The sequence below is a fragment of the Narcine bancroftii genome, chromosome 1 (assembly GCF_036971445.1).
Source record: "Narcine bancroftii isolate sNarBan1 chromosome 1, sNarBan1.hap1, whole genome shotgun sequence".
Classification (NCBI taxonomy): Eukaryota; Metazoa; Chordata; class Chondrichthyes; order Torpediniformes; family Narcinidae; genus Narcine; species Narcine bancroftii.
In genome coordinates this window covers 59,497,231-59,513,464 of record NC_091469.1, presented here as the reverse complement: position 1 = coordinate 59,513,464, position 16,234 = coordinate 59,497,231, and the positions used below count along the sequence as shown (strand labels likewise).

The 16,234-nt window shown below is 36.2% G+C and overlaps 1 protein-coding gene across 2 annotated transcripts in view; it reads right to left on the bottom strand.

The window, feature by feature from the left end:
• Positions 1-16,234, bottom strand: part of slc12a2 (solute carrier family 12 member 2) — a 171,157-nt gene that overhangs the window by 119,469 nt on the left and 35,454 nt on the right. For both annotated transcript variants that reach the window (XM_069927966.1, XM_069927957.1), the window contains exons 2-3: positions 12,588-12,707; positions 9,919-9,994 (exon numbers count right to left, since the gene is read on the bottom strand). In XM_069927966.1, the coding sequence (XP_069784067.1) occupies positions 9,919-9,994; positions 12,588-12,707 (196 nt within the window). The remainder of the gene's footprint in view (positions 1-9,918; positions 9,995-12,587; positions 12,708-16,234) is intronic.

The following is a 16,234-nucleotide window of genomic DNA, read 5'->3' as shown; positions in this document are numbered from 1 at the left end:
GCTTTTAAAGAGACTTGATTCAACACAAAGCAGAGGTCTGAAAATCTGAAACTACAAGAGTACAAGGGAGAATTTGCAGTAGCAGTGACTAAAGATTTTACAATGGAGGTAAAGGAGTTACTTTTCATCCTTCTTCACAAAATCAACCAAGTATATGGGAGAACTGTGGCATGCAAAAAAGAGAACCCGAGGAACTAATTTTGTTGAAAAAAGTTTGAGCTTTCAAATTCAATCACAAGTAATAATCTGTGTCTCCTGTGACAGATTATGTAATATTTTATATTGTACATAGACAAGGAGATAAATTATGGCAGGTTTTCAAGTGTAGGTCATATACAAACACTTCAAAACAGATCTCATTTAAAATCCCAGAGCTCTGCTCAAGCCAGACAGTCCAGGCTCCGAGTGCCTATAGAGACTTCACAAGTAGGTGTGGAGTAATGGATTATTGTTTTGGAAAGCAACAGATGAATGGACTCAAAAGATTAGGTCCAGTGCCGCAGTCTGTCCGAATCCAGTTTGCTGTCTAGGAGGGTCATGTGGTTTTGCAAGCAGAGAAAGTCAAAGATGCTTTTTTCTCTGAGTGAGAGGGGGAGAGAGAATTCAGTTCTACAGTTCAGCAGCAGCAGCTGTGACTGGAATATGACAAGCTGGGAAGCTTGTGGAAAAAACCCATTTTGAAGAAGGTTGTGAGTTCTTAGTTCAGCCTGGTCAAAGCCCTCGTGGTCCATACAAGAGGAGATGACTGACTGTATAATGTTACACCTGAATAAAGGGAAACAGAAAAGGAACTCTGTGGTGACCTGAAAGAAAAAGGTCATCATTTGGAAAACCCTGATGGGGCAAGTTTCTTCGGTAAGACACTGAAGTGGCTGATCGGAAGGAATCAGTTTGTGTCCAACGAGCAACAAATCTTTCTCTGAAAACTGACAAGGACTTTCCTAAGCGGTAATCATTTACCTTTCAAGCACCAAAGCCTGGTGAAGATTAATAAATGTTAAATTCTGTGCACAGTATAAGAATTGCCTGCATTACATACACATGCACTTAGAATTAGAAGGAAGTTAAGTTAATAGTAATAAATTAAAGTTTGATCTTGTTTTTATATTCAAATAAAATTAAAAGCAACTTTTGTTTAAGTAACTATTTGTCTTGGTGAATTTCAATTGCTGCTGGATTTTGGGATCCTCTTGACCCGTAACATTCCATTTTGAAAGAAGAGAATTCACTGGATGATCTGATCATCATCTTACAAAATAATTAATTTTGGAATTTAAGCAACCAAATGTGGTGCTACAATTCAAGTCAGAAGTGAGTGGAAAGGAAAATAGTGCAACTTATAAAAAGGATATAATAAGAATGACTTTGTGGACAAGTTTGCAGATAATTCAAAGATGGGTGGAGGAGCAGGTTGTGGAGTGGAAACATGGAAGCTGCAGAAGGACTTGGATAGATTAGGATAGGAGAAGTGAAGTGGCAAATGAAATACAATGTTGGAAAGTGTACACTCATGTGCTTTGGTAGAGAAAAAATAAACATGCAGATTATTTATTTAAAATGGGGAGAAAATTGATAATACCTAGCTGCAAAGGACTTGGGACTCCTTGTGCAGGATAGCCTGAAAGTAATCTTGCATGTTGAGTTGGTGGTGAAGAAGGCAAATGTATTACTGCCATGCATTTCAAGAGGAATAGAATACAAGAGCAGATACGTGATACTGAGGACTTATAAAGGCACTGGTGAGACATCACTTTTGGCTGTCGGCCGGGCAGGGGGGGGGGGGGGGGGGGGGGAAGAGAGGGAGACGGCAGCACCATAATAATTTTGAAAATGTGGTAAACGTAATCCCCCTAACTCATATTTCCAAGATAATTTATTCAAAGCTACTCTAGAAAATTTACCCCTCCATAAAAATTCGCTAACCATTTTATTTAAATCTCGAAAAAAAAATTATCAAGTAAATACAGAATAGATTTAAACAAATATTGTATACGCGGAAAGATATTCATCTTAATTGTATTTATCCTTCCCATTAAATTAATAGGTAAATCTTTCCATTTAATCAAATCAGTTTTAATTTTTTTCATTAATGGAGCATAATTTAATTTATATAAAGATTGATAATTAACATTCAAAATTATACCCAGATATTTAATTCGATTAGTCCACTTCAAATTAATAATATTCTTATAAACTGAATAATCTCCTTCACTTACCGGTAATATTTTTTTTCCCCCAATTAACTTTATATCCAGAAAGACATCCATATTGTATTAAACATTCATTCAAATGCAAAAGTGACTGAGCTGGATTTGTTAAATACACCAATGTGTCATCAGCAAATAAATTAATTTTATGTGTATTTTATCTCATCAACTGTGCTAAAGATTCAATCACTAATGCAAACAAAGCTGGTGATAAAGGACAATCTTGACAAGTTGATCGAGTTAATTTAAAAGATTCCAAAATCAAACCATTCGTCATTATGCTAGCTACTGGTTTACTATATAGAGCCGTAATCCAACCAATAAAAGAAGGAACAAACTTAAATTTCTCCAAAACTTTAAACAAAAAATTCCATTCAACTCTATCAACTGCTTTTTCTGTATCTAAGGATATCACCATCGGATGATCTAAAGATTGTCAAAATCTATTAATCAAACTAATCACTCACAAAATATTATCTGAAGCATAACTATTCTTTATAAAACCTGTTTGATCAATATGAATCAACTACGGTAAAAATTTAGCCAATCTATTCGCTAATACTTTAGCTATTATTTTATAATCTACATTTAACAACAAAATTGGTCTATATCACATATGTCAAACTCTGGCCCGTGGGCCAAATTTGGCCCGCGATATAATTATATTTGGCCCGCAAGATCATATTAAATATATATTAGAGTTGGCCCGCTGGCCGCCGCGCCAGTTTAGCGCATGCACACTGAAGGTGAAAATGAAGACGCCGGAGGTGTGGAGGGATCTCAGAGTCCCGAATCCCGTGGATCAGAGGGCTGCACTCAGCCCGCCCGGCTCCCAGACGCGGCTGGAGTTGGGGACCATCCTCGCTGGGTCTGCGCTTCAGCAGCGACGCTGGACCGAATGTCCCCCTCGCTCCATGCGCAGCGGACGCTGCCTCCCGCTCCTTTTGTTGGAGACGAGCCCGGCGCCGTGAGATCGCAGTTTAATCCCTCTCCAACAATGGGAGGGGGGTGGGAGCAACGCGCTCTTCTCAGCCAATTCCTCCACCGCCCCGGACGCCGGCGTTTCAATGGGGGGTTCGGGTGCCTTTGTCAGGCGACCGACCTGTTGGTCCAAGACAAGGAGAGAGCGTACAAACTCCACACAGACAGCACCTGAACTCGGGTGAACGTGGAGCTGCGACCCCACATTCCACATCAGGACTGTGTGTAAGATTGGGAGCAGTGAGACGGAAGCTTATTTTGTTCCTGTGATTTAAGCCTTTCTTGGGGTGGGGGGGGGGGTCCTTCTCTGACCACTCGCCTAACAATTAACCTAATCAGATGTGGAGTTACCACAATACAACAGTTCTCAACCTTTTTCTTTCCACTCGCGTCCCTGTGCCATTGGTGCTTTGTAACTAGTAAAGGATTGCTTAAGGTGGTCTGTGGGTGGAAAGAAAAAGTTTGAAGACCACTGCTTTAATCATCCCTCATTGACTCGTCATGTGCACGGTTTCAGAACGCTAAAGGAAGTGGGCCAATGACAATGACAATGAAAGAGTTTATCCAAAACTATTGTTAAACATTTATTTTAATAAGAAAAAGTTTAACATTACATATGTTGAAAGAAGAGAAAACATGCAGATGTTGTTGAAAATTTTCAATAAATATTTAGTTCGGCCCTCGACGTAGTCCAAGTTTTTAATTTTGGCCCTCCGTGAATTTGAGTTTGACACCCCTGGACTATATGAAGATACCTTCAAAGGCTCTCCATCTTTTTTAGGAATTACTGTAATTAAAGCACTAGAACAAGTCTCAGATAAATCAGTGTTCTCCAACTTGACGTAATACATCCCCAAACACTATAGATAAATCATCATAAAAAATTTTATAAAATTCAACCGAAAATCCATCATCACCAGGCGATTTACCATTTGGCATTTCCAGCATAGCCATTTTAATTTCCGAATCAGTAAATGGTTCTTCTAACTCCTGTATATCTCCATCCTCTAATATCGGTAAATTCAACGTTGATTTTTTTAATATAAGTCAATCGATCCAGTTTCCTGTTTTCCTTCAAATGTATACAACTTTTTATAAAATGAATAAAATTCATCATTAATCTCATGAGGTTTATAAATAATAAGAGAATTCCGTCTAACAGCATTAATAGTCCTCGATATCTGTTCTTTCTTTAATTGCCATGCCAATACCTTGTGTGCTTTCTCTCCCCATTCGTAATACCGTTGTTTAATCCTATTAATCACACATTCAAATTGATAAGATTGCAAGGTATTATATTTCAATTTCAGCCTAGATAATTCTATTTTCTGATATTCTGTAGCATCTTTCTGAAATTCCTTTTCTAAATCATTGATCTGTTTTCTAATTCAAGACTCTGATTTAATCGATTATTTTTTATTTTAGAAGTATAACTAATTATTTGTCCTCTCAAATAAACTTTCATAGCATCCCATAATACAAACTTACTTTGAACAGATTTAGAATTTTCTTTCAAAAAAAATTAGTTTTTTCAAAAAAATAAATTCCATTTTTTTTTAAACAACATTGTATTAAATCTCCAACGATAAGCTATTTGAATTTTCTCAGAAGATTCATATGTACAATATAGCAGAATGATCTGAAATCACCCTACTTTTATGTTCTGTTTGTTGTATTTTCCCTTGTAAATGTGCCGATACTAAAAAGAAGTCAATCCTTGAAAACGATTCATGTCTAGATGAATAAAAAGAAAAATCTTTCTCTGTCGGATTAAGACGTCTCCAAATATCTACTAAACTAAGATCTTTCATCAACGCTTGGTCCTGAATTGCCATCTTGGATTTTTTAAAACTTTCTTCAGAGATTTATCTAATAAAGGTTCCAAAACACAAATAAAATCACCACCAACTAAAATATTATCATTAGCTTGACCTATACATAAAAATGCATCTGAAATAAATAATATTTATGCTCCAAATGAAGATGAAGTCCAAAATTCACTAAAAATCTTACAAGAATACATCGTGCCTTTTCCTCCATTGATTGTAATTCAAAAGATAATTTTTTATGTATCAAAATTGCTACACCTTTAGCTCTAGAATTAAATATACATGCCCAACCCAATCCCATTTTAATTTCACACTTTCTTTCACATTCAAATGTGTTTCTTGTAAAAAGACAATATTAATTTTCATTTTCTTACTCCACACCCATTATATCCTCAAAGAACTCCAGCAAGTTTGTCAAACAAGACCTGCCCTTTCTGAATCCATGCTGCTTCTGCCTGATGGAGCCCCTTCTTTCAAAATACTTTGCTATTTTCATCCTTAATATCAGCTTCAAGCATTTACACAACTACTGACGTTCAGCTATCTGGCCGATAGTTACCCGTCTTCTGCCTACATCCCTTTTTAAAAAGTAGCGTGACATCTGCCATCTTCCAATCTGCAGGGACCTGTCCATAATCCAGAGAATTTTGGTAAATGACTACAAATGCATTGACTATAACTCCCAGCATTTCCCTCAGTACCATGGGATGCATCCCATCAGGACCAGGGGATTTGTCTACTTTCAGTCCCATTGGTTTGCTCATCACTATCTCTTTTATAACAATTATTTTTATCGAGGGTCTCACGTCCCTATCACCATTCTTTGGCAAGCTGGACGTGTCTTCCACAGTGAAGACTGATGCAATATTTGTTCAAATATTCGGCCATTTCCTCATTACTCAATATCAATCTCCCTTTCTCAGCATCCAAGGGCCCTATGCTTTATATATTTATAAAGTGTAATATTTTGTGCAAATATACCTTCATAATCCTTATTCCCTTTCCTTATTTCCTGTTTTGTTCTCCTTTGTTGCTTTTTAAAGTTTTGCCAATCCTTCAGTTTCCCACTACTTTTGGCCACTATGTACACATGAGCTTTTAGTTTTTATTCTTTCCTTTATTTACTTAGTTAATCAAGGTTGACTCTTCCCTCTCTTTTTTTAAAAAAAAGGGAACATGTTTTTGTTGAGCACTGAAAAATCTCTTTGAAAGTCTTCCACTGTTCCCCAACTGTTCTGCCAACTAGCCTGTGTTCCCAGTCCACAGTGACCAATTCCCTTCTCATCCTGTTGTAGTCTCCCATTCAAGCATAGCACACTAGTTTTAGATCTGACTATTGCACTCTCCATCTTTATGAGAAATTCAATCATACTGGGATTGCTTTTTCCAAGAGGGTCCCTAACTAATAGATTATTAATTTTACCTATCTCAACAATGAAAATTATGTTTGCCATATTATGTTGATTTTATTTGAGATTATAGCTGGTAGAATAGATCAAAGGCATCACGCTGTAGGTGTTGTATATTTGGATTTCTGGAAGATATTGCCAAAGATCCAATATCAGTTGATCAATAACTTTAAAGCAAATGGAATTGGTAGTTATGTAATGACATAGATTGGGAATTGGTTTACAGAGAGAAACCAATGACCAGAAGAGAGTTTTTAAACTTGCAGATGTGACTACTTGGCTAGAGCTCAAATTGATTCTTAGACCCTAGCTATTCATAACCTATCAATTTGGTCAAGGAAAAGGAGTTAGGCATCTTCACTTAAGATCATTAATTTTTGAAATTTTCATTTTGAGGACCATGAAGATTGAGTTGTATTCATTCAAAATCTGATACATTTCTGAATTGTAAACAATCAAGACTTATCAAGAGAAATAAGTGAGGTTGAGACCATTAGCATAGGTAATGGTTAACACAATGCTGTTACAGCACAAGTGACTGTAAGGAGTTTTGATGTTCTTCCCATGACTGCATGGGTTTCCTCCAGATACTCTAGTTTCCTTCCACTGTTCAAAACATACTGGAGTTTTAGGCTAATTGGGAATAATTGGACAGCATGGGCTCATGGTCTAAAAGGGCCTGTTACTGCACTGTTTGCCTAAATTTAAGTATGAAGCTTGTGCTGGAAAATGGCAGAAAGATTAATTTAATGATGAAGTTGGCTCAAAAGGCCTTTATGGCTTACCCCCATACCCATTTCTTGTATACATTAATGTAAACAGTTACCTTGAAATAACCAGGTTAGCACAAAGAAACAAAATCTTGAATATAGCTTCTGCAGGACTATGGCCAAAAACAAGTGAAGTTTCAATTTACCTTTAGGGATTGATCAAAAAAAAATGTTTTTCTTTTAAAATATAAAATTTAAGCAAAATTTAAACCAAAGATTTCATTATTTCTTTCCACTCAAAATCAAAATATTTATCTTCAAAGAAACCAGATAAGCCAATCAACTTTACCTAATTGTATGCTTTATGATTTAGAAACTAATTATTTGCACAAATGATGTGACATCCAAACTACAAGCAAACTACAACTAAAAGTGTTCTTAAAATGCTGAAATTAACCATCTGGACCAACTCTGAATAAGTATTCTTCAATATAAAGTAAAATCCCCATTATCCAGAATTCAATCGCTAGAATCTCAAACAACCGGCAATAAATAAATAAGTAAATTAACAAACGAGTTGATTTATAAACAAATAAATAAATAAATATATAGAGTGAAGAAGACCAGATGATGGACCCCACAGGGGAACACTGAGGCTTTAGTGGGCACGTGCAGGTTTCCCCCACTGACCGAGCAAAGCTACTCAATGTGCACGCATTCGTTTCATGCTCGCCACTTGCGTGAAGGTGAGCTAGGTTGACAACTCAAAGAAGGTGCACCGCGGGCCTGAGCAGGACACTTGTTTAGTGGTAAATTGGATTGCTCTCAGGCCCTGAGCAAGACACCAGGATGAAGAGCCGGTTGATGCTGCTGGGAGACTCTCCAAAATTGTCTCCCTATCCTTGCCTAGTAAGAGTGTTTATTTTTATTAGTATTAGGTATATTAGTAGGGCTTTATCAGTAAAGAGGGGGGTAATTATGACGGCAGCACAGTTAGCTCAGTGGCTAGCACAACAATGTTATAGCGCCAGTGATCGGGTTTCGAATTTAAATTTAAATTTTGCAAATTATGGGAATTACTTGATCACAGTGAAATTTACATAATTAAAGACTACAATACCATTTATTTTTCCGCCCCCCCCCCCCCCCGCCGTACTTTACATTTTGCACAGTCTGGTGTCTCGTAAATGGTGTATTCTTAATGCAGGTGTATTCATTAGGCACTGGAAGTGTGAGTCTCAGTCAAACAGAAAATTAGCATTTCTGGTATTGATGATCCTCCTGGGTACCAGATAATGGGAATTTTACTGTTTGTCCATTTTAATACATTTGCAGCTTTAGCCCTGCAACTTTCTCATTCCCTCAAGATTGCCTTCTCCAAGCAATTCATGGGGACAACATTTAGCAATGAAGAATTTTGTATTCCTCAAAGCTTCAATTCAGGTTCGGAAGTGGTGAGGATTTCCAGTGAACTTCAGCAACCAAAAGCATGAGCATAAATAATGAAGTACAATTATATTTGGTGGATCATTGAAGACCATACAGATCTTTAATGGGAAGGAGGATACAGATAATTTAGCTACATGAAAACCTGCTTTCAGATGAATGGAACGAAGTGCAAGCAGATCAGATCAATTTTGATTGATGTTACAAAAAGTGGAGACCTGAAAGCAAGTACTTTGGAATAGTCAAGCCCTCAAGTAACTAAAGTAATGAAGGGTTTCAGCAACAGGTAAGTTGAGGCATGGCTAGGTGTTATGGAAGCATAAGAATTCTGTTTTTCATTTCATTTTTTTTTGGCCAAACAGCTTCCTTCTTGGTAGTGGGTTTAGATTTTCATTTTTTTTTAAATAATAAAAGCAATATTATCTGTTTGATTAAAACATGGAGTACCTTGGCTGTAATGATATTAGTATAATGTATCCTTATGTACTCTATATTATTGGATGTGAAATTTCAATGTTAATAAAAATATTGAAAAAGATAGATATTTCTACATGGATCCATATATGCAAGCTATTATCCAAACAAATCTACATTATCAAGTTTTTTTTTAAAGAAATTTGATGACAAAATTTCTAAATTTAGTGAAGTGCTTAACTTGCAATATTAATCCGGATACAATTTTTTTAAATCATAATGAGCCACTACTGTGACATAATCTTTTCCAGGTAAATCCTTCCTCTCAATATAGATTTGCTTTTGGGAACTGCTTCTTTAATTAGTTTTCTTTCCAAGAATAGGGATTTGTAACAACAGCACAAATTAAAAACAGGAACATTCTAATAAAAACCAAGCAAACCTTTTCATACCAGTTTACGATGTTAAGCTTAACTTGATAAAATTTAATTAAAAACATCCAGTCACAAATTGCCCAACACATTGAAAGGAGCAGGGTTTTTGACCCCCATTTGTAAAGATGAGAATATGGAACGCAAGGCAGAAAAAAAGTAATCATTTCCCAACAAGCTTCAGATAAACTTGATAGCCACATTCAGGCAAAGTTAGCAATTGAATTTATTTCTGAAGATCGAAGATATTAAAGAAAAGGCTCAACTCTTAGGAATTCTGCTCTCAAATAATGTAGTAATTAGTTTGTCCAAAGTTATAAATATTTCATAACAAACTACAATATGAATAGCTATTAAGATCATGAAAGCAAACTAAATGTTGCATGACAATATCACCTGCATTCAAAATAGGATTTTAAAAACTAAAAAACGCACTTGCCATAAATATATATATATATATTTATTTTTTTTTTAAAAGTTATTTTACCTACCTATGCCAGCATGGCCAACAATCCATGATAAACGTATGAAAAGCATCACCCCCCAAATATTTAGCATACATCGTACCTAGTGGATAGGAACATTTTAATTAGCAGAAATTGATCACACATTCAAACTTCTTTTTAAAAGAAAACATCAATTAATAAATTGAACAGGCAATGAATTATTTAAATCATTATGGTTATAGTTTTTTTTCCTGAACTTCCTTTAAGATCATGTTATTCAAATATTTTTTTTTCCTGAGAAGCAAAATAGATTAGAAAATAAGAACACCAAGTATGCAATTAAGTGGGCACACTCAATACCAATGAAAAAATAATCTTATTAATGAATTGAAGGCTAATAGCACACGTTTAGCAAAGTCACCATCAATGCCAATCCTGTCCAGGAGAGCAAGTCCAGAATATTTTCATAGCAGGGTGCAGGGATTGCTTGCATAAAAGATCCATTGTGCTATTATTGTGTACAAATATTTTGAATGATTTTCTGCATGGCTTAAAAAGAACAGAGTGGCTGATTTGAAAGACTAAAGTAGGCACTGCAAAGATGGAAATTTATTTCCTTCAGGAAAAAAGCATTTGAGTTTTGATGCTCCAAGAAAATATTTTTAAACCAAAAATAAATAATAAATGGTTGGCCATCTCATGGAAACAGGAATGTACAAATTGCTGCTCTGTTTACATCATGAGGCACATTATAGGCTATCCCACAGGATTTAGAACCCTGAATATGTTAAAGGTGTTCTCTGTAATGGCACATCAGTAAAAAAAAAGTTTATCCACTTTCTTAATTATGCTCCAAACCTTCACAAATTCAGTCTCAATTTTACACTAACATCCTTTGCAGCAGATCCAAAAAAAACTACAAGAATTACTACCTTCAAGAGTTTAACATATTGCCTTAGGGAAGCATAGCAACCCTTGTGCTGCTGTCACATAGCATGAAAAGACTTGCAGCCACCTGCATCCACAAGGACAGTGCACCAATCTACACATCCTCTAATCACTTTTTCTATTGCATCCGATCAGCTCCCACCCTGACAATTGTATCCAATGTGGACAACTGAACAAACGAGTTGGCTAACCACCATTTTAATCTTTAATACTGTCCATATTTACATTTAGCCCATCAAGTCTGTGCAGTCTCACAAGAAACATTCCTTTACTTGTATCCCTGCAACCCATTCTTTTACATACTTACCAACTCAGATTTCCCTGCTACAATGCGTGATGGTTGATAGGTTAACTAGTTACTGTAAATTAATGCTAAATAGGTCATGCAGTACCTATAGGAAACAAAGATATATGACCAACGTTTCGGGCTGGAGTCCTTTGTTAAGGTATGAGGGAGAAAAAGTAGACAGGTACCTGAATTAAAAAGCTAGGGGGGGGGGGGGAAGAAGGAGCAAAGGCCAACAGACAAGAAGTCCTACATGGGCAGAAGAGGGGAAAAAAAGCTGAGAAGTTATAAGGGAGAGGTCAATGTTAATGCCATATAGTTGGAGGGTTCCCAAATAGAATATAGGGTGTTGTTCCTCCAATTTATGGGTGGCCGAGGTTTGGCAGTGCATGAGGCCATGGACAGTCAGACATGTCGATGTGAAATGTTCAAAAGTGCTGGAGAAATTTAGCCCATCAAATCAATCCAAAAACTAACTCTTCAGAACATCAGAGCACCGGTGAGACTTACATTGTGATCAAAACTTCATAGGCAGCACCCAAAATCAGAATCAAATCAGTCTATAAAATTATGAAGCAGTGGTAATGACTGCTGTGATACTCTAATACTTAAACAACGCTACTGATTTTTTTTCTTCTAGGTCCAGAGACTTTCAGAAAATAAAACAAAAAAGTTCCTGCATCCAGAAAAATTACTGCTTAAAAGAGACAAGAAACTATGCCCACTGCAATTAAGAATAATGCAAGGGGGATTTCATAGAGAATTTTTTTTTAATAGATAAGACAGGCAGGAACATTGTTTCCTTTGGTAAGGGAGACAGGGACATGGAACAAAGCCTCAAACTTTGGGGAAGTACAATTAGGATGGAGGTGAGGAGGAACTAATTTCCCCAGTGAGTAGTGAAACTGTAGAATTCTCTGCCTTACTAAATATATTTATGACACAGCTAGACAGATTTTTAGTGATGGGGAATTAAGGGATATAGCCACATCACAGCCACATTTGCCAGGCTCTTATTGAATGATGGCCCACTCCTGCTTCTATTTCCTCAGTTCTTATACATCCAAAACATATTCACTGGAAATTTAAAGTCCATAAGTCTGCCTCAAACGCCATTGCACATTGAAATTTACCACAAGACCGTAAGACATAGGAGCAGAAAAAAGCCTTTTAAGCCATTTAATCATGTGCTGATCCATTTTCCCCACTGATCCCAACCACCTGGCCTTCTCCGCATAGGCTCTGATGCCCTCACTAATCAAGAATATATCAATATCGGCCTTAAGTACACCCAATCACCCATCAGCCTGTGGCAACAAATGCCACAGTTTTACTACCCTGTGGCTGAAGAAATTCCTACCCATCTCTGTTCGAAGCACACTTGCTTCAGTCCTAAAGTTGTGCCCTCTTGTCCTAATGTTAGTCCATTATATAGAATCACCTTCTCAGCATTCACCAAAAGTAATTGGTAGTTACTCACCAGCACACCTTTAACCCAGCCGAACTTTACAACACCTTTATTGTCAGCAACATGCTTTGACACGGCATCTTCAGCTGGACTGCTTTCTTCTCCATTTACAAACCCATCTTCAAAAGGCTCCTGAATGACAACAAGGTTATGATCTTAAAATTAACAATCCAAAGATCCTAATCCATGCCAGTATGAATTCAAAAGCCAGTACCCTAAACAACATTGTAAGATATTAATATTACTCCATGTTATAAATGGCTGTCATTCAATTAACTTTAGGAGAAAGGAATATATATGAGCAGCATTAAGGAAACAAGAAAACATTTAAGTCTATCACATTTTATGACACAAGTAACAAGAAATCTTGCAAATAAATTGATATTCAAGCACCCAACTTATGTTCAGTTATGCTTTACAAATGCAAAGATACCAAGCATTTACGTCAGACAAAGCTCAGAACAAAAGGATCAGTGTTTAAGATGTTGTCATAAAGTTCAATTGCTTTAAAATATTTAATTGCAACAATAAGGATTTAATGCGAGGGTTTCAGAGTGAATAGTGTTTCATCGTTTATCAATTATAGCACATTTCTTTGCAAGGCCATAGCCATAAAAACCAAGCAGCATCATGCAGCAAGATGCATCCTATTCCAAAAAAATTGCCACATTTTCCTTTAACAGTTGCCTCCAACTAATTGCACATATACAAATGCAAGTAGATTATTATGCCAAAGATCTCTCAGATACTGATTCCAACACACCAGGAAATGTTTGCAAAACAATCAAAATGTTTAAAAAAAAATGGGATTTGTTGGAAATTTTAGCCTTTGATCTCTCAATGCCTCAGGAATCTGTGCTGATAGGTAGCAACTGAATTCAGATGCAAGCCCTGGGAGACCAACAATTTAATGGATGATCTTAAACCTGCAGATTACGTAACATTTTCTGCACACTTGAGGATGTGTGTTTCAAATGAGGAATGGGAAGTTTAAGGGAGAGGGAGATGCCTGGAGCAGGCTGCAAGGACTAGCCGTGGAAGCAGATATAATAGTAACATTTAAGAGGCTTCTGAAAAGACATAGGGATATGAAGGGGATAGCAGGATATTAAGTGCCATCAGCAGATTTTTTGGGTTGATTTGGACCTCGTGTTCAGCACAGGCATATGGGCTGAAGATCCTGTTCCTGTGCTGGAGTGTTCTAGTTCTATAAATCTAACTTTAAGACATTTTTAAAAACATTCAATTCTTGACATCTTTGACCAATTGCAAAAAAGTCCACATTAGTCATTACTCAATGAATTTATAGCAAGTGTTATTTGGAGGAAAATGAATAATTTTTTTTTTGTTTGTTTCATTCATATATCAGCTCCAAAATTCTTTGCTGGTGACAGAACATAAATTTATTTTCCATAATTGAATTGCTGTATCAATCAATCCTCACGGAAAGCTATTTTCTCTTATTCATATTCCACAAGAAGGTCAAAAGAATCCCTTGAAATCCCACTATTGATTATATAAAACATTAGTGGAACTTTCAGGTTATGCAATTATAAATAAGTATTTCCAGTTTCATCTTTTGCACCTTCAAGTTAATAAGTTGACTATTTCTTTGGGTTTTTTGGTCAAATGCTTTAACTGAATAAAGCAGGAATTATAACCATGGTTAATGAACTTAAGCAATGAATTTAAGTAATGTTCATTATAATTATCGGAGGAGCATTTTTATTACAAAAATTAGAGTTGACCATTCAAAACTTGGTTCATGGTCTGCAAATGCACACCTTTCAAATTTCCAGCGACTTGCCTTAGTTAAAAAAAGTCTGCCAGGATCCACAATTAACTTTGCACAAGAGTGTACTGTAGGGTACATTAGACAGCTTGAAGAGCAAGACAATTTTAAGCAGGCCAAGTTATATTAAAATAAATCCAAAAGATGCTCATCACTCAAGGAAAAAAAGATAGCCAAGAATCGAAAAACTTTTAGATCAGTGGTTCTCAACCTTTTTCTTTCCACTCACATACATACCTCTTTAAGTAATCCCTATGCCATCGGTGTGATTAGTCAGGGATTGTTTAAGGTGGTGTGAGTGGGAAGGTTGAGAATCACTGCTCTAGACCCAATTGTAACTGAAATATTTTGCTTGAGAAAAATTGTCATTGGCCCATTTCTTTTGGAGTTATGAAACCATGCACATAACAAGTCAATTAGGTACGATTAAAACAGTGGTTTTCAAACTTTTTCTTTACACCCACATAAACCTCAAGCAATCCCTGACTAATCACAGAGCTCATTTGGCATAGGGAGTACTTAAAGTGGATTGTGAGTGGAAAGTAAAAGGTTGAGAACTACAGTCTTAGATAGTGAAAAAAGTGAGGCGGTATTGTTAGCACAGCATTTGGTGCAACACTATTGCAGAAACCTGGGCTTGAATCCGCTGTGTGTCAGGAGTTTGTGCATTCTCCCAAGGTTCGGTTTCCTCCCACATTCCAAAGACGTACAGGGTTCACAGGTTAACTGGCCACATGGGTGTATTTGGGTAGCTTGGGCCTGCTGTATCTCTAAATTTAAACTAAAAAAAATTTAAATTCACATTTTTTTCTGCTGCAACATTAAGCAATATCAAATGGTATAGCATTGGTCTTAAAACAAAAAATTGAAGGATAGCATCAAGTTTAATGAATAACTACCTTAGTATGGAAAGCCCCAAATTGAATAAGACATCCAATTACATTGGATGAAAATAAAACTATCATTTTTTCCCCCCAATTATGCATTTCTCAAAGCAACTAGCAAGATTTTAAAAAAATAAAATAAAATGGTTGGGTCTCATATGCAAAACTAAATTTTGATCATTAGACTAACAAGATCTTTTAAATATCCTCTATAGTTATACAAATTATACCCCCAGGTTTTAAAAATAATGATACATGAATATTTTAATCAAGATTCATGGATATTTTGGCAACACCAACACCAATTATTTATTAAGATATAGCGTTACCCTTTCAGACAAAAGAAGAGCTCCAGTATCAATTCCCAGGCCATCAAGTAGCATGAGAAGTCTCAGATTTATGGTCCCAGTTTCAAAAGGAAATAGATGTAAGGAATTCATATCATCAGTTACCACTGTATCAGCTGCTTGGACAAGCACAAGAGTAAACTTCCGAGAGACAGAATGCAGCAAAGGTGAAAACCAGATCAGGTGGTATGGCAGGAGCTTGCTTGATAATTAAAATTTTACGTTGGCATCACCCATATTGGAAACATTTAGCTAAATTTATTTGCAGCTAAATGAATTATAGTTAGGTGGGGGGAAAAAATGACCATTGAATGAACTTATAAACAATTGAGAATGATGAATTCAGCCATCATTCAACAGCTCAGAGAAAATAAAAATCCCAAAACTAAATACACATTTTCTTTCTAAGCCATGCATCATCCAATCTGCATGTTGATTTCAAATTTAGCACAAGGCAGTCACTGTTCACTCATGGCGCATGTGGGTGCAATTTAAATAATGCACAATTGACAAATGTACAATTTTGAAAACATTCTGCTGTGGGAGTACAACAACCTCCAGTGTATAACACCACACTATTGTATAATGAATACAGGAAGATACAAAATATTGTCCGTTGTTGCAAATACAATAAAC